The 24,902-nt window shown below is 45.1% G+C and overlaps 1 protein-coding gene across 3 annotated transcripts in view; it reads left to right on the top strand.

Annotated features, from left to right (window-relative positions):
• Nucleotides 1-24,902, top strand: part of LOC138266004 (poly(ADP-ribose) glycohydrolase-like) — a 441,110-nt gene that overhangs the window by 123,557 nt on the left and 292,651 nt on the right. For all 3 annotated transcript variants that reach the window (XM_069214272.1, XM_069214273.1, XM_069214274.1), the window contains 3 exons: nucleotides 400-474; nucleotides 3,785-3,874; nucleotides 16,763-16,923. In XM_069214272.1, the coding sequence (XP_069070373.1) occupies nucleotides 400-474; nucleotides 3,785-3,874; nucleotides 16,763-16,923 (326 nt within the window). The remainder of the gene's footprint in view (nucleotides 1-399; nucleotides 475-3,784; nucleotides 3,875-16,762; nucleotides 16,924-24,902) is intronic.

Below are 24,902 nucleotides of genomic sequence, written 5' to 3'. Positions count from 1 at the left end.
AGAGAAAATTATTCTGCTGTACTTTTTTTAAGTTATTGTACCCCCCATAACCCTGCCCATACAGTGCAGCAACAACTGCTTTCTGTTGATAGATTTGCAAGATCACACTAAAGGACTGACTGGCTATTTTTTGATTGAATGCCAGTTTGGCCCGAATAGTATGTAATAAACCAGTTGTTTAAAAACTGTGGTATGTCTAACGGGAATGAGCCAAGTTTTAGAAAGACAACCATGTTCACCTGATACGTAAAAAGAGAGGAAAGGAGGAACATGAATATATTAGACATAACATTAGGAGGTCTAACAGCTAAGTGAAAAATGTGTACCCTTGTGCAGAAGCTATGTGCCTTTTTGATGCCTAAATAAGCATACATCCTGATATAACTCTTTTCGTTGCAGAATGCTATCAAGTCGTACAACAAGAAATATGAAAGGACGTGGAAGTTCAACGCCTTGCACGGTTTCTTCACTTCGGTGAGAAAAACAGCAGATGATGTGTTGGTCGTGCAGAAAAAAATAGCCACCATTTATTGCAAAAAATAGACTTACAAGAATTTTAAATTCAGTATAGTGGTTTTTAATAATTTATGATCTTAATCTCTGAGACTAAAATATAATATATGGATATATGTGTATGCCATGCCAGTGAAAATAAACGTTGCCAAATAACAAGTTATTTGCCTAACAGCAGGTTATTTGGAACAAGTGTAATAGTAGTAAGCACATTTTCCCTCATTTATTACAGCAGTGCATAGTTCACAATTTTCTTTAATACCACAGTATGGTGACTTGACCTATGCTTGTTGTCTCAGTGATTACATTGTAGAATCAGTTGACAGAATAACTACTACGCATGGTAAAAATTGCATGCTATAAGGCATACATACTTACATGCAGTGTGCAAATGCTATTTATTGCCATTGTTGGGAGGGGCATCATGACCCACTCAATCCTTTATCTTTTGCAAGCCATATCAGATCCCCCCACACAACTTTTTGCCAATAACTTTGGCGCCGTTTGATGAATCTTCACAACATTTTCAAAACGTATACTTTGGTCAGTTCAGCCACTGTCTTGAAAGTTTTGGGGTGATGTGTCAAAGAGGGGGCTGAGAAAGAGAGGGGCCTCAAAACACTTCTTCCCCATTCTACATCAGTGGGACTTTTCACATTTTGTAACACAACATAGCCCGAACCGCTGAACGAAATTACACCAAATTTGGCAGAAAGCTAGCTCTTTGTCAAGAAAGTGTGCTTATTTTGTGGTTTGATGTAAATCCCGTCAGTAGTTTTGGAGACATTAGAGTTTACAAAATATGGATAGCTAGGGATGTGTATCCAACTTTCCCCATGCTGAAATCTGTTTGACTGCCAGCACTTCAACAAGGGAGTATTGGCAGCCATCTTGGTACTTGGCTTCGGCAAAGTCCCACAAAAAAAGTGGAAATAAAAGAAAAAGGTTAGGGTAGAGTCACCTGAGCCCCTAGCCTTGGTTTAGGGGTGCCTCAGGAATCCGGCAAGACTAAAAAGCATATTTTTTATTTTGGCAGAATCCATGGATCCGGATCTGCAGATTTTCCTAACGTTTAAAAAAAATAAAAAAAATAAGAAGGTGGTTTCCCGCACTTTTCTTTAAGTTAGCACCTGGGTGGGCCAAGTCCTGGGGGCATTGACGAATTTAAGGAGTGGGGTGCACGGGTCCCCCTCCAAGAGATTCTTTTAACCCCGGGGGCCACCCCATCCCCAGGGTGATCATTAAAAAAATGGGGGGGGATGGGTGTTTGCAATCAGTCTGCCCAATCCCTGGGGACCATCACCTCCCCAGGGAGAAACAATGATTTACTGAGCTCTGGCGGCCTCCACCTCCCTGGAGCAAAAATTCAGTTGTAATCAGTGGGGCGGCACACAGCCCCTGCAGTCTTGGGGACCACCACCTCCATGGGGCAAAATTTCAATTGTATGGTGGGGGAGTTGCGCGGTACCCCGTAGCTGCGGGGACTGCCACCTCCCCGGGGCAAAGTTTCAATTGCATGCAGTGGGGTTGGGTGCTATCCGTCCAATACCAGCCTGACCCCCCCCCAACCCCCACCCAAGACCACCACCTCGCCCGAGCAATGATTGAGTTGTATGCGGGGGCTGCATGGCCCACCTGCAGCCCCTTGAACCACCTCTCCTTTAAGACAAAGTCGCAGTTGCATGCAAGGTGTCGCATGCTACCCCCCCCCCCCACCGCCCGATTTAAGCCCTAGGGACCCCATCCTCAAGGCCCCTGCAGTCATGAATTATGTTTTTCTTGGGAGGGGGGCCACCCACCTGCCATCCTCGAGCTCTTCTCCGCCCCAGGGACCCTGAAGGCCCTGTGGTCCAAGCTGCCACCCTGCCTCCTGCAGAAGCCAGCATTGCTGTCACAGACAGGGAGCTCTGTTCCCAGGAAGTGAGAGCTGGTTGACAGCTTTCACTTGCTGGAGCCAGAGTGTTTGCTCTGACTTGGTGGGAGCTATCAAAGTTCCTGGTTCAGAGCAAACAGCTGTGTCCCAGGGGTAGGCACCCTGGGACATAGCAGGATCCAGCCCTGAGAGGTGGCTGTCCCCAGGGCCATAATTGACTCCTTGAGAGTGAAGAGGGCACGCACCCCCCATCCAACATAAACAGTCGAAGGGATTTTGTATTTTCAGCAAATTCGCCATGACTCCCACCCAACATTTTTTTTTTAAATGCTTTTTTGCTCAGTTTGGGTCCCTCTGGGACCACAGCACCAGAGCTAAGGAGTCATAGTGTCCCCCACCATGCACCTTTTCTTTTTATTTTATCTTTTTTTCGGGGACTCTGCTGAAGCTAAGTCCCATCATGGCAGACAATCACATCTCAGCACGGGATCGGAGGGGTTTGCGGAGCCTTCGATCCCTTATATATGTAGATATGTAAAATAGTTGGAATTTTTTTTTTTTTTTCTCAAAAACTACTGAACATATTCACATCAAATAACAAAGAGGTGGCTTTCTGGACCATGAGCTATCTTTCTGCCAAATTTGGTGCAATTCCGTCCAGTGGTTCGGGTGTTGTTCCTGTTCAAAATCCCAAGGAAAAAATGCACGGGGAAAAGGGTTTTGAGATCCTCCCCCTTTTCTCAGCCTCTGCTTGACAGATCACCCTGCAACTTTCCAGACTGACTCTGAAGTGAGTGTTGTTTGTTGGGGGTAATTTCGTGAAGAGTCATCAAACGGCACCAAAGTTATTTGCAAAACACAAAAAGCTTTTGCTATAGAAAATAGTTCCTAATTATAACTACCTAGTAGGGACCGCTACTATGTAATTATTATATATACACACATACACACACACACACACAGAGTGCAATAGACTATTGATTATCATTTTGTGTTGGAGTGGGACATGAAATGATACTGTATGCTCTTCAATAGCGGTAGTATTTAAACTCTGCACAGCTGCATATATGGTTTATGCCATGGCGCTTTTTCTTCTTTATTTGTTTAAAAATGGTGGTTAACCAACACCAGGATGCAATAAGGTAAAGTCACATTTAGAGGATAGGACACCATTTTTCTTTTCACAGAAAACACTTCTCGAAGGGTCCTCTGTTTACCCTCTATGGTCCCGGAAACCAGTTTCAGAAATCTGTTTTATACTTTGCTTGTGTTGGTTGTTCCTTTCCTTATTTATGGGAGGGGCAAGTAGCTGAGCCTTTTTAGCTGCCTGGTGTGCTCTCTATGGTTTGATGCCATATCCTGTCCTTTCTTCACCTCTTCTTTTATCTCTTTTCACAGCTGAAGGCAGCAGAACGGGAGTATCACCTGACAGTTGTGATTCCAAAAATGGCAGAGCTGGCTCTGAAGCTACCAAATATATGTCCAAAGGTAAAAACATAAACAATTGTGTGCCAAGAACACAGGTTTTACCATAGGGACTCTGTCTTATAGTGTGGCAGGAACAGAGCTTCACTGTTGAAATATCTTATTATGGTGTCCAACATCCAAAACAATACTCATGAGAGCATTACTGTAGTGTACCAAATACACAACATCACCATACGTGGACTGCAGTGTAGTGTGTCATGTCCAAAACAATACCACACAAATACTTCTTCACAGTATGTCAGTCTTGCAGCGTCACCCAGTAAGCTTCCTTTGTGCAGTATCATCCAGGTACATATTAGGTACATTGCTGAGACAGATGTCTTCCGTATGACATTGTAACACTGCCCCAGCTTGTGCTTTTACTGATCTGCTCTTTGTCTTCCCAAAGTGGACTTAGCAATTTGTAATCTTTTTTTTAACTGAAAGACACAACGTCAGAGTTAGCGCTGCTGAAAGGACGGATACCCCTGATATTGTAGTTATCTACGTGTTGTAGATTAGTCCTCATCTATTCCATTGTACTGACATGTTTTGCCAGTGCACAGTAAAACCACCCATTCACTTAATGGTTTGCTGGGTGTCACCCAAGAATCAAAGCTCAATGCTTATATAAATAAAATGACAATGACCATTCAATTTTGCCTTCACCGGTTTCAACTGTCTTGGGAAAGCCCACCAAACCAAGAACAAAGGGTGAAATGCACTTCCTTATGATCTGAGGAAGATTTGAATAAAACTGCACTTTGGTTTGCCCAGGCTTCTTGGCCCTTTAGAGCAGATAACTCCTATGTTCGGAAGTCCTGCATACCAGTGCTTGGAAAGTTGTTTGCTCAGGTCTCTCACCACCTTGAGAGCAGGGGATAAGCCATGATCTTTAGAAGAATCCTTGTGGTTGTGACCGACAAAAAAAGTGGAACTAAAATGCCCTGAATGGTGAGGAAACACCTCACTTCACAAGCCCTAGTTACTTTAAGATACCCATTGATATCACCTTGATGGACTGAGCTACTCAATAACCCACCACTAGATCCACGAAACCCATCTGGCTAGAGCTACTGTAGCAACTACTGGGATGTGGAGGTGCACAGCACATATACGCCTCTTTTCTAACATAATCTTTTGTGAGCTCAAAGCCCTTCGGTGTCTGGTAACATTATAGTGTTCTAATGTGCCATGATCCTGGACCAGAGAGGCACAGAATGTTACTTCTATCTATTCTATTTTCCACTGTCAAACTTTATATAGGTGTTAATAAAGTCCTAGTTTTCTTATGTTATAGCACTGACTGGACATTCAGTTTGTATGACATGCTATAACTGAGTGCCTAACACCTATCAACTACTGAAGTAAACCTCAACTGTTCAACTTTGCTACTCCTGGAGTCTAAAAAGGATAGAGCAGTTGTAATGATTGCTATAGGACAAGAGCATCAGACATCTGTACTGCTTCTCGCACAGAATAGTGCCCAGTAACTTCTCTTTGCTCCAGGATCCCAAGGAGAAGCGTCACAATAGTGACCATCCAAGGACAAGGGGAAACTAGCCTAGGACATGTGGTGAAAAGGAAACACATGTATCCTTCTGGGAGAAGATGGAGGCAGACTCTTGGCGTTTGGGGTTACTGGACTGGTCATGGATCATACAGGCTCACCAACAATGTAGTTGTGAAAAGCATTTCTGAATCTCATTGAGCTCTCCTCACACAGTTGCTTTCATGTTTATTGTGGACAGCTAGGCTTATCGCTATTGGGTGAGCACTTCTTGTCATAATCTTCATACAGGCTTTAATTCTCTTTTACTTGTTCAAGGGCCTTCTCTCCTGGCACGGAGCAGTCCATCTTCCTCTTCTCCCATGCATACATCCTTTGAGGGTCTTGGCCTGATCCTGGTCAGAAGTGTAACAGTCATCCACAAGGACCTGTCTGTTTCAAACATGTACTCAGAGCTGATGTACCAAGTCTTCCAAATTTCCTAACTTAACCCAAAATCGTTGGTCAAGAGCTGCATTATTTGCATATGTGGTGATAACTCTGAAATTTGAAAGACCCCTACCATCAGAACAGAATGCATCTTCAGTCTGTCTCCTTTCCCCAAGCTTTCTGGTCTGACATTTGGAGGCAGGTCTGGTCAGAACCAGTTGTGGTATCAAGGTTCGAGTTAGAAAGCCTGCATCAAGTTTTCCAAGTTGCTCTGTTACGGCCAGCACACCACAAGGAAAAGGGGGAAAGATGCAGTTCGATGGCATCTGTCGCTGTAGATACGCATGTTTTGCATAGCTCGCCATCTGGTGTTGGGCCGGAGTGTTACAAGTTGTTTTTCTTCGAAGAAGTCTTTCGAGTCACGGGACCGAGTGACTCCTCCTTTTGTCTCCATTGCGCATGGGCGTCGACTCCATCTCCGATTGTTTTTTTTCCGCCATCGGGTTCGGACGTGTTCCTGTCGCTCCGAGTTTCGGAACGGAAAGATAGCTAATTTCGGAAGATTTTCGTCGGTATTGTTGCGTTCGGGATCGGCGTAGTTAGATTCAACACCGCGTCGAAAGATCGAAGAGCTCCGGTGCCCTTCGGGGTAGTTTTTCGATCCCCCGTCGGGGCCTGGTCGGCCCGACCGCGTGCAGAAGAACGCCGATGGAACGGACCCCGTTCCGCTTCTGTCCCAAATGCCACAATAAATACCCCTATACAGACCAACACTTGGTCTGTAACCTGTGCCTGTCACCTGAGCACAGTGAAGACACCTGCGAGGCCTGTCGTGCGTTCCGGTCCCGAAAAACACTCCGAGACCGTCGAGCCAGAAGACTTCAGATGGCGTCCGCGCCGACAGCCCACCGAGAGTTCGAGGAACAAGAAGAGGAAGGAACCTTTTCGATCCACGAATCGGACTCCAAAGGATTCGACGATACACAAACCGTGAGTAAGACGTCGAAAACCACTCAGAAGAAGATTTACAAGGCCCAGGGGACGCCACTGCCACCAGGCCATGGCTCGACCCATAAATTCAGTGACCGACCGTCGGCACCGAAAAAGGCCCAAACAGTGCCGAGATCGTCCGACTCCGGTCGAGACACCGGCGTGCAGCCTTCTCGGGACCGAGAAAGTGCTGGAGACAAGCATCGACACCGAGATACCGGTGTAGACACGGCTCGACGCCGAAACAGCGGCACCGACGAAGATCGACGCCAAGAGGTTTCGGCCCCGAAAAAGAAAAAAGTCACCTCGGAGCCGAAAAAAAATGCAGACAGGGTTTCGGTGCCAAAACAAACTGCAACCGACCCAGTTTCAGGCTCTTATACAGAAGAGCAATCGCTAACCTCCCAAATGCGAAAGCATAGGTTTGAGGAAGAGCTACAATCAACTGATGTAGACCATACGCAAAAGCGTATTTTCATACAGGAGGGGACAGGAAAAATAAGCACCCTTCCCCCTATTAGAAGAAAGAGAAGATTGGAGTTCCAAACTGAACAAACACCACAAACAAAGGTGGTGAAAAAGGTTACTCCACCACCCTCTCCTCCACCTGTAATTAACGTCTCACCAGCACAAACTCCATCACATTCCCCAGCTCACACCACCATGAGCCAGGGTGACCAAGATCAGGACGCATGGGACTTATACGACGCCCCAGTGTCAGATAACAGCCCGGAGGCATACCCTACGAAGCCATCTCCACCAGAGGACAGCACTGCGTATTCTCAAGTGGTGGCTAGAGCAGCACAATTTCACAATGTAAGCCTCCACTCAGAACAGGTCGAGGATGACTTTTTATTCAACACCCTCTCCTCCACCCACAGCTCCTACCAAAGCCTGCCTATGCTCCCTGGTATGCTCCGGCACGCAAAAGAAATCTTTAAGGAGCCGGTCAAAAGTAGGGCAATCACACCAAGAGTGGAAAAAAAGTATAAGGCGCCTCCTACAGACCCGGTTTTCATCACTACACAGCTGCCACCAGACTCTGTTGTTGTAGGAGCAGCTAGGAAAAGGGCCAACTCCCACACATCTGGAGATGCACCACCCCCAGATAAAGAAAGCCGCAAGTTCGATGCAGCTGTTAAGAGAGTCGCAGCACAAGCTGCAAACCAGTGGCGCATCGCTAACTCTCAGGCACTACTTGCGCGCTATGACAGAGCCCATTGGGATGAGATGCAACATCTCATTGAACATCTGCCCAAGGACCTACAAAAGAGGGCAAAACAAGTGGTTGAGGAGGGACAGAACATTTCAAACAACCAAATACGCTCCTCCATGGACGCTGCAGATACAGCTGCACGGACAATTAATACATCTGTAACTATCAGAAGGCATGCATGGCTACGAACGTCTGGATTTAAACCAGAGATTCAGCAAGCAGTTCTCAATATGCCTTTTAACGAAAAAGAACTGTTCGGTCCAGAAGTGGACACAGCGATTGAGAAACTCAAAAAGGACACGGACACTGCTAAAGCCATGGGCGCACTCTACTCCCCGCAGAGCAGAGGGAATTACAGCACATTCCGTAAAACACCCTTTAGAGGGGGGTTTCGGGGTCAGGGCACACAAGCCAGCACCTCACAGGCAACACCGTCCAGTTACCAGGGACAGTACAGAGGAGGTTTTCGGGGACAATATAGAGGAGGGCTATTCCCTAGGAATAGGGGAAAATTTCAAAGCCCCAAAACCCCTACTACTAAGCAGTGACTCACATGTCACTCACCCCCTCCACACAACACCAGTGGGGGGAAGAATAGGTCATTATTACAAAGCATGGGAGGAAATCACTACAGACACTTGGGTTCTAGCAATTATCCAACATGGTTATTGCATAGAATTTCTACAATTCCCTCCAAACATACCACCAAAAGCACAAAATTTGACAAAACATCATTCCAATCTCCTGGAGATAGAAGTGCAGGCACTATTGCAGAAGAATGCAATCGAATTAGTACCAAACACACAAATAAACACAGGAGTTTACTCACTGTACTTTCTGATACCAAAGAAGGACAAAACGCTGAGACCAATCCTAGACCTCAGAATAGTAAACACATTCATCAAATCAGACCACTTTCACATGGTCACACTACAAGAAGTGTTACCATTGCTAAAACTACACGACTACATGACAACTTTAGACCTCAAAGACGGGTATTTCCATATACCAATACACCCATCGCACAGGAAATACCTAAGGTTTGTATTCAAAGGAATACATTACCAATTCAAGGTATTGCCTTTCGGATTAACAACCGCACCAAGAGTCTTTACCAAATGTCTAGCAGTAGTCGCTGCACACATCAGAAGGCAGCAAATACATGTGTTCCCATATCTAGACGACTGGCTAATCAAGGCCCATTCGTTAATAGAGTGCTCAAACCACACAAATCAGATCATACAAACCCTCTTCAAACTAGGGTTCACTGTCAACTTCACGAAATCCAACATTCTGCCGTGCAAGGTACAACAATACCTAGGAGCCATAATAGACTCAACAAAAGGAGTAGCCACTCCAAGTCCCCAAAGAATTCAAAATTTCAACAACATCATACAACGCATGTATCCAACACAAAAGATACAAGCAAAGATGATATTACAACTCCTAGGCATGATGTCTTCATGCATAGCCATTGTCCCAAACGCAAGACTGCACATGAGGCCCTTACAACAGTGCCTAGCATCACAGTGGTCACAAGCACAGGGTCATCTTCTAGATCTGGTGTTAATAGACCGCCAAACTTACCTCTCGCTTCTATGGTGGAACAACATAAATTTAAACAAAGGGCGGCCTTTCCAAGACCCAGTGCCACAATACGTAATAACAACAGATGCTTCCATGACAGGGTGGGGAGCACACCTCGATCAACACAGCATACAAGGACAATGGAACGTACATCAAACAAAACTGCATATAAATCACCTAGAACTTCTAGCAGTTTTTCAAGCACTAAAAGCTTTCCAACCAATAATAGTTCACAAATACATTCTCGTCAAAACAGACAACATGACAACAATGTATTATCTAAACAAACAAGGGGGGACACACTCCACGCAGTTAAGCCTGCTAGCACAAAAAATTTGGCGTTGGGCAATTCACAACCAAATTCGCCTAATAGCACAATTTATACCAGGGATTCAGAATCAACTCGCAGACAATCTCTCTCGAGATCACCAACAGGTCCACGAATGGGAAATTCACCCCCAAATTCTGAACACCTATTTCAAACTCTGGGGAACACCTCAAATAGACTTGTTTGCGACGAAGGAGAACGCAAAATGCCAAAACTTCGCATCCAGATACCCACACAAGCAGTCCCAAGGCAATGCCCTATGGATGAACTGGTCAGGGATATTTGCTTACGCTTTTCCTCCTCTCCCTCTCCTTCCTTATCTGGTAAACAAACTCAGTCAAAACAAACTCAAACTCATATTAATAGCACCAACTTGGGCAAGGCAACCCTGGTACACAACGCTGCTAGACCTATCAGTAGTACCCCACATCAAATTGCCCAACAGGCCAGATCTATTGACACAACACAACCAAAAGATCAGACACCCAGATCCAGCATCGCTGAATCTAGCAATTTGGCTCCTGAAATCCTAGAATTCGGGCACTTACAACTTACCCAAGAATGTATGGAAGTCATAAAGCAAGCCAGAAGGCCATCCACCAGGCACTGCTATGCAAGTAAATGGAAGAGGTTTGTTTGCTACTGCCATATTAATCAAATCCAACCATTACACACGACTCCAAAACATGTAGTGGGTTACTTGCTTCACTTACAAAAATCTAACCTGGCTTTCTCTTCCATTAAAATACACCTTGCAGCAATATCTGCATACCTGCAGACTACCTATTTAACTTCCCTATATAGGATACCAGTCATTAAAGCATTCATGGAGGGCCTTAAGAGAATTATACCACCAAGAACACCACCTGTTCCTTCATGGAACCTAAATGTTGTCCTAACTAGACTTATGGGTCCACCTTTTGAACCCATGCACTCCTGCGAAATACAGTTACTAACCTGGAAGGTTGCATTTCTCATCGCCATTACTTCCCTAAGAAGGGTAAGCGAGATTCAGGCGTTTACAATACAAGAACCTTTTATACAACTACACAAGAATAAGGTCGTCCTAAGGACTAATCCTAAATTTTTACCAAAGGTTATTTCACCGTTCCATCTAAATCAAACAGTGGAACTTCCAGTGTTCTTTCCACAGCCAGATACCGTAGCTGAGAGGGCACTACATACATTAGATGTCAAAAGAGCATTAATGTATTACATTGACAGAACAAAGAACATCAGAAAGACTAAACAACTATTTATTGCATTTCAAAAACCTCATGCAGGAAACCCAATATCAAAACAAGGTATAGCCAGATGGATAGTTAAAGGCATCCAAATCTGCTACCTTAAAGCTAAACGACAGCTGCCAATTACACCAAGGGCACACTCAACCAGAAAGAAAGGTGCTACCATGGCCTTTCTAGGAAACATCCCAATGCAAGAAATATGTAAGGCAGCCACATGGTCTACGCCTCACACATTCACCAAGCACTACTGTGTAGACGTGTTATCCGCACAACAAGCCACAGTAGGTCAAGCCGTATTAAGAACATTGTTTCAGACTACTTCCACTCCTACAGGCTGAGCCACCGCTTTTGGGGAGATAACTGCTTACTTGTCTATGCAAAACATGCGTATCTACAGCGACAGATGCCATCGAACTGAAAATGTCACTTACCCAGTGTACATCTGTTCGTGGCATCAGTCGCTGTAGATTCGCATGTGCCCACCCGCCTCCCCGGGAGCCTGTAGCAGTTCGGAAGTTACCTTCAACTATTTGTATATATATCATTTCAACCTTAAATAAGTACATACTTAGTCACTCCATTGCATGGGCACTATTACTACAATTCAACTCCTACCTCACCCTCTGCGGGGGAAAAACAATCGGAGATGGAGTCGACGCCCATGCGCAATGGAGACAAAAGGAGGAGTCACTCAGTCCTGTGACTCGAAAGACTTCTTCGAAGAAAAACAACTTGTAACACTCCGGCCCAACACCAGATGGCGAGCTATGCAAAACATGCGAATCTACAGCGACTGATGCCACGAACAGATGTACACTGGGTAAGTGACATTTTCATTTCACTGTAATGGAGGGAACATTGGTTTATCAGGCAAGAGGTATTAATTGTGCCAGATCTAGTAGACAGTCCCTTTCTCTCGCTCTCTCTCTCGTCTCATTTTACGGGAGAGATCTGTATGTCCCTTCCCCTTCAGGTAAAATAGGCTTTTGTCCCTGATTATATAACCAGCACATAACCTGTTGTCCCTCAGCCTGAAATGGGGACCAGTGGTACCCACCTAAACTGTGGTTCTATTTAAACTTTGAATGCTCCTATCCTATCATCCTGTTACGTAGTTTTTGTCAGGTTCACTGGCATTATGTGGCAGGGGTGACTAAATTATGCGGCAAGAAAAAGGCAAATTATGCTGTGTAATGTGGCACATTTGGATTCTTTTACATCATTATTAAGCAGGTGCATCAGCCCAACCCCCTGGACCTACCTGCGACCAGTCTTCTAACCATTCAAAGCCCTTTCGACCCTGCCTGCTCCAGTGCCTCAAGGCGCCGACCTACCCTCTCTCCCTTTCTCTTTCTCACCCTCTTCTCTCTCACTGTACCTTTTGTGCCACAACTGTTTATGCCTTTCTCTAATTTTTACTGCAAATGTTGTGCCTTTTACTCCCTCCTTGTGCCTTTTTCACATTTTTCTCACTTTCTGTGACTTTGCTGTGCCCTTTCTCTCACTTTTTGCCTCTTTTTCTGTAACTTTTCTGTACCGTCTCTCGTACTTTTTGCCTCTGCCATTTCTCTCACTCTTTTCTCACTTTCTGTGCCTTCTGCTCTTTTTGTTTCTTTGTGCCACTTCTTGTGGCCCTTCTGATGTTTGCCACCTTTCTATCTTCTCTGTACCCCTTTCCTGCCCTCTCTGCCCCCTCCCTGCTCTTTCGATCCGCTCTCCTTCACTGCCATTGCAAACCTCTTCAGCCCTGCCCACCACCCGCTGCACTTTGCCCCCTTCTAGGGCCTACTTAATGGCAGCCACAGCACAGACTCACCAAAGGCAAGCCCGTCTATGCCTATCTATGCCTAGACTGCGCTGCGCCCAACACCAGACACCCTGGTGAAACAATCCCTCTTGTCTGACCCACCACAAACATACCACCCCCACAGACACCCACCCACCCACAAACACACTCACCCCCTCCCATTCACAAATAGCATCCATGCTGTCCAGCATCTGCTCACTCAGCAAGCATACAACAGAGATCAGGGACCTGCTGGAAGAAGCTGCCCCAGACCTCCTCTTCCTCCTGGAAAGATGGCTGATCACAGCTTCAAGGCCAGACATCGCCACTGCCATCCCTCTAGATACCAAATCACCAGGCAATACTAGAAACAGAATCTCCAGGCGAGGCTGGCTAAACACTCTTTATCTGCATTGCCGCACTGAACAGCACATTTCACCCTTGGTGGAACCTTAGTCTATCGCTTGAGCCAACTTCGTAAACAAACTCACAGACTTCTTTGCCTCCTTAGTTCTTGACTTCAGCACTTTACTCCTCTTAGGAGACTTCAGTTTTCATCTTCAAGACCAGACTGACCCCAACTCAGCCATCCTTCTTCACAACTTCAGAAACCTGGGACTGACACAACAAGTCACGGAGCCCACCCACTCCTCTAGACACATCCTAGACTCAGTCTTCATATTGTTCAACAGCATTACGATGAACACACCAAGACCCATCAACTAGCCAGGCCAAATCATAGTCCGTTCCACTAATGTCACCTGTAAACCCAGAAAAGCCCCACGGCGGGCCCAGCCCGCCGACACTGGAACTACATAACAGATACAGACTGGACAATCGCCCTACACGAGAACAAACTGGAACTGTGTCCTAGCACACAACATCAAGAACTTCAAAAAATGTCTCACAAACTGCGGCAACACACTAGCCCCCTATGAAACGAAGCAACACAGCAAAAACTAGAACACAAGCCAGATGATACACAGAGGACATCAAAATGACCAAGGAACACTTTAAACAACTGGAAACGAAATGGAGAACCAGCAAAGGAAAATTGAAAAAAGGCATTTTCAATGCCGCCCAGAGGTTGTACCAGCAGGTAATCCAAGAAACCAAGAGGAAAGCCCAAATCAGACAAATAAATAATAGTTCCAACAGCAACAAAGAAGTCTTCACAATAGTCAGTCTTCACTACAGTGACAGCTGTCACAAGGAACATCAAGCCATCACAAGATCTGTGCAGCGACCTCTTAATCTTTTTTTCACAGCAGAATCACCACCATATACAGCACCTTCCCTCCACAACCAGACCCCATTGCCCTCTTCCAGAGTCTCCCAGTGACGAAGAAAGTCAACGCCATTCCCACATGGGACACCATTAACACAGAGGAAACCACAACAGCCATGAAGTGCTCTGCCCCTACCACGCTTTTGACAAAGGAGTATACCCTATCTACAAGGGCCTCACCCCTATACTCAGCACCTCAATTAGTACAGCCATCTTCCCAGAACCATGGAAACATGAAGCTGTCAACTCCCCTTCTAAAGAAACTCTCAGCGACCTAACCAATTTCACTGACTACTGACCGTTATCCCTCCTTCCCTATTCAGCCAAGGTCCTGTAAAAAGCAAGCAACAAGCATCTCTTTAACTACCTAAATACTGTTTCTTGACTGCACAAACTCAAGATTCAGACCCAACCACAGCACAGACACCACCATTATAGAAGCAACAGAGGACATCCTGGTGATCTTCAACAGGGTGGATTCTGCATCCCTCATCCTTCTAGGGCTATGGGCAGCCTTCAACACCATCTCCCAGCCCATGCTAATCTGACGACTCCACGAAGCAGGCATCCAGGGACATGCCCTCAAATAGATCTGCTCCTTCCTCATGGAAGAGCCCAAACAGTCAACTTGACCCCCTACTCCTCTGTCTGAGATCATATTTGCGAAGTTCTGACGGGCTCCTCGCTCTGCCCAATGCTCTTCAATCTCTACATGAACAACGTCATACAAGCTCACAACATAAACATCCTCACCCATGCCGTTGACATACAATTGATTCTGTCTCTCTTGGACACAACATCCAACATCTGGAACAAGCTCACACACATATGCAAAACAGAATTGGCCACCTAAATGATAGTCTCTGGGAAGAATGCCTTGCCATCTGACTCCACCTGGTGACCCACAGACCTTCGACCTAACCCCACCACACCCTGCCCACAAGCGAGAAACATTGGAATCATCATCATAAACAATAAACCAGGCATGACCGCTCTATCAGTGCAGTGGTCATCTTGCTTCAACACCCTATGGAAGCTGAATAAGATCTTTAACTGGCTACCAGGCTACACCAGAAAAACAATCACCCAAGCCCTCATCACCATAAGACTAAATTACGGAAAGACTCTGTGCAGGGTTATCCAACCAGCTCGAAAGAAGACTACACTCTGTCCAAACCTCAGCAGCTAGACTAATCCTCAACCTCCCTTGCAGATCCCTTATCACACTACCCCTTAAGAAACTCCACTGACTCCCCATACACAAGAGTACAGACTTCAAACCCCTCACCCACTCAAACCAAGCACTTCACAATATTGACCCTGTCTACCTGCACAGCCGCATTCATTTCCACCAGCCTTCCAGACACCTCCGCTCTTACAGTCTCTCACTAGCGCGCACAACAAGCATTAACCAAACCAGTGCTGTGACCATGTTTTCTTGACATGCCCCTAAAGCCTGGAACGATCTCCCACAGCACATCAGAGCCTCCTGCTCTCTTGACTTTTGTGTGAAGATGAAAACCTGGCTTTTCAACTAATCCACCTGGGCTAGCCTTGCACACCTGCCACAAAGTGACTGGATACCGACAGGTTATTAAAGCGCTATAAAAACACCAACAGCTGAACATTATTTTGGAATTAATTCTTTCTAGACAAAGGTTTCACCTTGTTAGCACCCAAACACAGTCGTAAGCAACAGACTGACCAGTCAACCTCCTTTACAAAAAGCCTTCCACTGTGCGAAATGTGGCCACATGTTTAATAACTTTTGATGCGTTTGAGCTGAAAACATTTTTTTAATTGAAATCTATAGATTATGCAGCAGATGATGGATTATGTGGCAAATGCGGAAAATCTATCATTACGTGAAAAACTCATCACCTACAAAATCGCATAATTGCAGTGTTATTGTAAACGATTTTATCTGGCTAAGGCAGCAGAACGTTGCATTGTAATCTATCATGTAATGTAAAGCTTACTGACTCATTTTAGGTGCATCAGCACTATAGAAATAAAGATTACAAAATAAATATCTGGAAGCAACACTGATCTACCGTCAAACATCGCTCATCCAAACATCATTGTGTATGTAGTGGATTTCCATATTGTCAAGTTCACTTGGGGAAACATTGGCAGGCTAGAAAATGACAAGAAAAGTGCACCGCAACTTTTTTGAGGAATGTTAGGACTCATGTCCACATACCAGCAGAGATAGGGGCCGTCACACATGCTTCACTGTAACTCATGCACATTGAATTCTTTGAATTTCGGCCACACAACATTTGCTGCACACACATGTTTCAAAGTATAAACGTCCACTGCTGTTACCTGGGCGATTAGAGTTTAAGCATGTTATGCACACGCATGCTGCATTCAGTGAGATTCTTACATCGTGTCTCTCATTTTCTACAACTTTCAAATGTGTGCCCACGCACACGCTTCCTGTGTACTCCCGTTAGTGCACAGCATGGATCACATTTGCTTGAGCTGTGATTGTAAACTCACCTAACATGCGCCGTGTTTTTCAGCCCATCCCCTTGCTGAAGAAGGGGCATCAGCGTGCCATCACCATGTCTCAACAGCAGGTGGCCTGCCTCTTGTGCAATGCCTTTTTTTGCACCTTCCCTCGCCGCAATGCCACGCAGGGCAGCTCTGAGTACGCCACGTATCCCAGCATCAACTTCAACAGGTGAGTGAAGGCCTCCTCTAGAGGCCAGAAGACCGATATGGTTAATGCCTGTTCAAATATATTTTGAGGTCCTAACTAAGGTGCTTTCCCTCATCCCACACACACTGTTCCTCGGCACTGAGAGCTATATTTGCTGCTTAATTTGGCAATCTGCCCTGACAACCGCAGAGGTGACCAGATAGGCAATTCCAAAGTATTGGATTACACTTGAGCCCTTGTTATCTCTTACCTTTAACTCCCAGGGACCAGCTTTCTACAGCACGGCGTTCTGCTGGTGAGGCGACTACTGCTCTGAAGTAATTGTGGACACAGCACAGCATAATTTCTCTTATTTAAGTATTATATGCTGAATCTGCATGATTGACCTGGATTCATGTTCAGTACAAACGTTTTTGAATTGAAACCCATTTGAGTTTTTATTAATTTACGCAATGTCCACCGGAGTCTATGCTGTAGTTTGATGGTGTTTAGAGCCTTCTTGTCTGTTTCACTGGGATACCAGGGATCCAGTCACCAGTGTTGCCACACCTAAGAGACGAATTAAGGACCCACCTAATCTTATTCTTTTGGGCGAGGGCAGATTTTGTAGGTGGCCAGCGCCCATTAAGAGGCCCTGGGGGTGGGGTACTATAATTTAGTCACTTGTCACTCAAAACTCCGTTGCAGCCAAGATTTTCCACTAGCACACCACTGGACTGCAGTTTCACTGGGACCTGCACTTCACAGCTAAGAAAGGAGAGGAATAAGAGTCCGAGAGTTTAGACGGATCAGCAGCAAGTTTAAATAGTGATGGTAAATGTTCCCTCTAATTATTTAGACTGTTTATGAGGGCCCCTTTTTCATCAGCGTGCGAAACCTAAACAGCGGCGAGTCATAAAGCCACTTCTTCAGATGCGATGAAAGGGAAAGAGTGAGCAAAAAGGGGGATCTATCAAGATGTTTAAAAAATGCCCAGCAGGAATATGTTAAATTTCTTTTGTTTTCTGTAGTAGTTTGTACCCTGGTTGAAGCCCTTGTTAGGGTAGAGTCACTTCATTCCGAGTTTACAGTTGATTCTTGCCTCCAGGGTAGCTGACACCTGTGGAGATAAACTGAGATATAACATAATGTTTTATCGCCACATAGATATGCATTGGACAGATTATGATGCTGAAGTCCATCACCAACCTGCCAAAAAATTGTGTGTTAACTATGATAAGTTTAAATAAATGGCAGGCACAATTAACTGACGTTATTGTTGCAGTACTGCTCAATTATTAATTTCACTTTTACTCATAATTAGAAAGAAACACTTTTACTAATTGAGAACGATATTTTCAGTGAGGGCTTCATCATTCGCCCCAAAGAAAGAGAAAAGACACATGCGCTGAATATACCTCATGGAACTAAAGTGAGAATTATAAAGAGGCTTCATTATTCCCTAAAGAGAAAAACAAGCAGTAATAGAATGCGGCGGCGTTATTCCCACTGAGAGTAGCAGGATCTGTAGTGCAGTCTCAGCCTATACTAACTTGAAATGAAGGAAACGCACACTGCACGCAGTGCAAATGCCATGCAAGTGCTGCCATCGCTCCATATAATCATTGCCTATATTTACAAATACCATAGTCTCTTTTGCCATTTTACACTCTAGTGAAAGAGTGCTATAATATGGCGTAAGAGGTCGGGCCTCTGAGAAAAGTTAGAGCAGGAATACAGGTGTCTAAAGGTAGAAGGGGCTACATAAGATTGACTTTAGAAGGAGACCTGCATATCTAGAACTCCAAATGTTCGGTTGGCTATAGTCCAAATCACCCAGTATTCTGCAGCTCAGCTTCTTTGTAGAGCTCCACAATGTGACCAGGCTGCCAGATTCATTAATTTCAATCCGCAAAGCGAATACAATTTAAAGATTGATGTTTGGCTGGGACACACCCTTTCTCAAACCAAATCTGAACTAGCACAATCTATTCAGTTGACGTTGTGCTACCTATTTAGTTGAAATCTAATGCCTTTCTTCAGAAACACACATTAGAAGGCCTTCCTTCTCTCTGGTGTTCTAGATTGCACCCAGATACACAAAAAGTGATAGGAGGAATGCTTGCAAATAGTCTAAAGTCTTAGCAATCGATCTGGGTAGCAGTCAGACCCATCGTTTTTCACCACTGAGATACTCTACACAGTCATCTGCCTTATGTATTTTGGTATTTACTGTTCCAGCTTCTGATGGGAACAGTTCATCCCGAACGGACAGGCAAGGCCCCCACCAGAGAGAACAGAAGCAAAACGAGACCAGTTTCATTGTCATAATTGAGGAATAGTTTGGATCCTGTGGCACAACGAGCAAGGGACCTACATATGTCAATATCTTTGGCCCATTACTACTTCAGTAAAACACACAAAATACGATGTAAGGAATGCTTTCAAGGAGTCTAAATCATTAGTAATTGCTCTGGATAGCGTTCCAACCCATTGTGTTTTGCCCACTGTGCCACTCCAGACAGAGGCCCTCCTTGGCTAAAATCAGTAATCACCCTGCTTCTCATAGAAACAGTCATCCTGAAACTCCCTGGGGAGGCCCCATCCAGAAAAGAACAGCATCAGCCCCAGAGTTGTTGTGGCCTTGTAAGCACGGTATGGCATTGATCCTGTTGCACAGAGATCAGGGGTACACACCTAGGCATACGCTTGGCCACTTGAGGCAGTATATGAGACACACAAAGGGTGATAGGTGCCGGGTTAATTTGCTTCACTTCTTTCTTCTGCTTTGAGGGAAAAATCACCTTTAAACTTTGCCCTTCTGCGTGTAAAGCAGCGCTTCTCTTAAAACAGTTAACTTTGCAAATTACTCTTTACCTTCATTATCTTCTTGAAGGCTTGTTTCTGGCTGAAAAGGCCATGCAAGAAACCGAGAAAAAGAAGTGTAACGTTTTATGCATACTGCACTTAGTTAAGGCATTTTCTAGAATCTGTTGTTTTGTTTCAGAAACTTAGTACTACCTCTCTGTAAGACAAACAACAAAACCCACCGATAACATTGCAATGCATATGTCACAATCTACCTGTCCTCATGCTGTTTTCATCAACCACCTCTATGTTTCTTCACTAAATACTAAAACTGCTTAAACTACTTTCACTTAAAATATGAAATATAAATACAGAGTAATCAAGGCTGGTTTGTACAAATAAAGTGGAGTATGCAAAAAGATCCATAGTTCATATTTTTAAATGATTTGAACATAGCAGTTCATTTTCTTCTTTATTAGAGTGCAAAGGCTTTCAGTCTCAAGACAAACATCCCTATCAGAAGCAGCCAGAAAAACGTAATTCTAAAACCAAACATAGAAACGTTTGTTCTCCGCAATGTTGCTATCCTTTTAATCCTGTGCTTTTTTCAGCATTTGTAACATTATGGCCAGGGCCACTGGAATCATGCATCAGGAGGGGGCCATATTATGTGGCAGGGTTGACTAAATTATGCAGCGACTAAAGGCAAATTATGAGGCTCTATGCAGCACATTTTATAATAGTATTACTTCATTATTTTTAAACTTTGTAACACTGTAGGGGCATTGGTTGCACCTCATAGGTACCAGTTTAACACCATAATATAGCAATAAGCAACAGAAAGGTGATCAGTCCAGCTTTGCAAAGGGCCTTCCACTGCATAGCAGCACGTTTCGCTGCAGATTATGGAGCAGATGATGGATTATGTGGCAATTGCAGCAAACCTATAATTATGCAAAAATCGCAGCAGCTGCACAATTGCATGATTCCAGTATTCCTCATTATAGTCAGAAGAAGGGAAGCCCCCCTGTTTGAAAAACCTTTTCTGCCTTACACAAACAAAAGAGGAATGCTGACTATAAGCCTTTCACCCTTAACTTTCAGACCTTTCAGAGTATGGGTGGGCTCCAAGTGCCTCTGTGCATTGCTTTAGGATTGAAGTTGCGCATCCGCGCAATCTAGAGGGAACTTAGGACTGATGTCCATGCGACTCCCAGGAGCTAGAAAGATGATTAAAATGATCTCGACTAAAGATGGGTGGCTCCAGCTATTCAACACCAATGGTGTGAAAGAGCAAAACCTCCAGGTCTTTCTGAGGGTGGACAGTGGTACTGGTTACTAGGCCTAGGTTACCGCAGGCTCACCAGTTTGATACAGGAAAGCTTCTCCGTAGATTAATGAAGTAGGCAATACTTTAGTCTCTCATTTGAGCGGTGTTTAGGTATCACAGTGGTTGGGGGCAGTATTTCTCACAGTGTAGCTCTACCCAGCTCTTAAATTACCATGTTCCATATCCAAGTCGCCATCTACAGCTAATTACACCCCATATTAATTACATCATTGATGACACCTTCTATGGCATCATTGATATTATTACTGCAATATTTGCAATAAAATCATTGATGAGAAAACTTCATGGCGGGGGCGCAAGTTATAGTTACCTTAGGGCGCAAGTTAAAGTTACTTGATTTAACTATAACTGCTGAATTTCTATGATTTTATGTGAGGAAATTCAGAACCTAACTATAACATCCCTATAACCTTTGTTTTTTCAGTGAATATGTGTCTGTGTATATATATTTATTTTGTTTTAAACCTCAAAAATGACCCTTACCACCCTATACTTCTACCATCCTTGAGCCCTAAAAACACCCTTACAACACAATACCCTTACCCACCACTACACCCTAAAAATACCCTTACAACCCAATACTCTTATCCACCAAAATACTATATATATATATATATATATATATATATATATATATATATATATGTTCGATGGCATGTGTAGCTGCAGATACAAATGCTGTGCACATCCCGCCATCTGGTGTTGGGCTCGGAGTGTTACAAGTTGTTTTTCTTCGAAGAAGTCTTTTCGAGTCACGAGACCGAGGGACTCCTCCCATTTCGGCTCCATTGCGCATGGACGTCGACTCTATCTTAGATTGTTTTTTTTCCGCCATCGGGTTCGGACGTGTTCCTTTTCTCTCCGTGTTTCGGGTCGGAAAGTTAGTTAGAATCTCGGAAAAATCGTCGGTATTGTTTGCGTTCGGTATCGGGTTAGTTACAACAGATCGACACCGACTTTTGAAGAGCTCCGGTGGCCCTTTGGTTTTTTTTCGATCCCCCGTCGGGGCCTGGTCGGCCCGGCCACGTGTCTCTTCAAGGCTGATGGAACGGACCTCATTCCGCTTCTGCCCAAAATGCCATAACAAGTATCCATATACAGATCAGCATCTGGTCTGTAACTTGTGTTTGTCGCCGGAACACAAGGAAGATACTTGTGAAGCCTGTCGAGCGTTTCGGTCCAGGAAGACACTAAGAGACCGAAGAGCAAGGAGACTGCAAATGGCGTCGGCGCCGACAGGACAAGAGCGTTTCGAGGAGGAGGAAGAAACATTCTCCATCCAGGAATCGGACTCGGATGAGATCGAGCCCGAGGAAACGCCGAAAACCGTGAGTAAGACGTCGAAACACAAAACTCACGAAAAAACCACTAAAGCCCAGGGGACGCCACCGCCAACAGGCCATGGCTTAACCCGAAAAATAGGTGACCGATCATCGGCACCGAAAAAGGGCACGCTGGGGGCGAAGTCATCCGACTCCGGTCGAGATACCGCCACACAGCAATCTGGGGCTCGAGATAGTGGCTCCGAGCAGGTTCGGCACCGAGATTACGGCACCGAAATGGGTCAGCACCGAGAGACCACGACGCCGAAAGTAAAGAAGGTTTCGTCAGAACCGAAAAAAGCAGGCGAAAAGGTTTCGATACCGAAACATCCGGCCTCGGAACCGAAAACAAGTTCCTACACTGACGAACAAGGACTGTCCACACAAATGAAGACACATAGATTTGGACAGGAATTGGAAACAATAGAGCCAGACTATACACAAAGAAGGCTCCATATCCAAAAAGAAACAAGGAAGATCAGTACTCTCCCTCCGATTAAAATGAAACACAAACTTGCCTTTCAGGAAAAAGACAAGCAGCCACAGGCAAAGGTGGCTAAACAAGTAACCCCGCCACCATCTCCACAGTGCTCTCCGCAACCATCACCGGTAGCCACTCCACCAATGATGCAATCCCCAACTCATACAGGAATGAGTCAAGATGACCCTGACGCATGGGACCTTTATGACGCACCAGTGTCAGATAATAGTCCTGAATGTTATCCAGCTAGACCGTCGCCACCAGGGGATAGTACAGCCTACGCACAGGTGGTGTCGAGAGCAGCGGCATTTCATAATGTCAGCCTGCATGCTGAGCCCATTGAAGACGACTTTCTTTTTAACACACTGTCGTCCACACACAGCCAGTATCAAAGTCTTCCTATGCTACCCGGAATGCTAAAACACTCCAAACAAGTGTTTGAAGAGCCTGTAAAAGGAAGGGCCATTACTCCAAGAGTGGAGAAAAAATATAAACCGCCACCAACAGACCCCGTGTACATCACACAACAGCTAACACCGGACTCAGTTGTAGTAGGGGCAGCGCGCAAAAGAGCGAATTCACATACTTCAGGAGATGCACCACCTCCAGATAAAGAAAGTAGAAAATTTGACGCAGCAGGCAAAAGGGTGGCGGCACAGGCAGCAAACCAGTGGCGTATTGCCAATTCACAGGCTTTGTTGGCCAGATACGATAGGGCCCATTGGGACGAAATGCAACACTTTATAGAACATTTGCCCAAGGAGTTCCAAAACAGAGCGCAGCAGGTAGTAGAAGAAGGACAGAGTATCTCCAACAATTAGATACGGTCAGCAATGGATGCTGCAGACACAGCTGCTAGAACTGTCAACACAGCAGTAACAATAAGGAATCAAATCAAATCATTAACATTTATAAAGCGCACTACTCACCCGTGCGGGTCTCAAGGCGCTAGGGGGAAGGGGGTTACTGCTGCTCGAAGAGCCAGGTCTTGAGGAGTCTCCGGAATGCGGAGTGGTCCTGGGTGGTCCTGAGGCTGGTGGGTAGGGTGTTCCAGGTCTTGGCTGCCAGGTAGGAGAAAGACCTCCCACCCGCCGTGGAGCGGCGGATGCGAGGGACGGCAGCGAGCGCGAGGCCGGTGGAACGGAGGAGACGGGTGGGGGCGTAGAAGCTGAGGCGTCGGTTGAGGTATTCAGGTCCCTTGTTGTGGAGGGCTTTGTGTGCGTGGGTGAGAAGTCGGAAGGTGATCCTTTTGCTGACTGGGAGCCAAAGCAGGTGTCTCAGGTGTGCGAAGATGTGCATGGCTGCGTACATCAGGATTTAAACCAGAAATACAGCAAGCTGTGCTGAATATGCCATTCAACGGACAGCAGTTGTTTGGGCCGGATGTGGACACTGCGATCGAAAAACTTAAAAAAGACACTGACACGGCCAAAGCCATGGGCACACTCTACTCCCCACAGGGCAGAGGCACATTTAGAAAAACACAGTTTAGAGGGGGGTTTCGAGGACAAAGCACAGAACCCACAACCTCACAAACAAGACCCACTTACCAGAGCCAGTATCAGCAGGGAAGTTTTCGGGGACAATATAGAGGGGGACAATTCCAAAAGAATAGAGGAAAGTTCCAAAGTCCCAAAACTCCTCAAAACAAACAGTGACTTCCAAGTCACACATCCCCAACACATAACATCTGTGGGGGGGAGACTAACCAAATTTTACAAACATTGGGAGGAAATAACAACAGACACTTGGGTCCTAGCAATTATCCAGCATGGTTATTGCATAGAATTTCTCAAATTCCCTCCAAACGTCCCACCGAAAACACACAATATGTCAAAACAACATATACATCTTCTAGGACTAGAGGTTCAGGCATTGCTACTAAAAGAAGCAATAGAATTAGTACCAAAACACCAGAAAGGAACAGGAGTTTACTCTCTGTACTTTCTCATACCCAAAAAAGACAAGAGTCTGAGACCTATATTAGATCTCCGAACATTAAATACCTACATCAAATCAGATCACTTTCACATGGTGACATTACAAGACGTAATCCCAC

The sequence above is a fragment of the Pleurodeles waltl genome, chromosome 11 (assembly GCF_031143425.1).
Source record: "Pleurodeles waltl isolate 20211129_DDA chromosome 11, aPleWal1.hap1.20221129, whole genome shotgun sequence".
NCBI classification, from domain to species: Eukaryota; Metazoa; Chordata; class Amphibia; order Caudata; family Salamandridae; genus Pleurodeles; species Pleurodeles waltl.
Note: the sequence above shows the minus strand (reverse complement) of the source record. Positions and strands in the feature narration are given on the sequence as shown.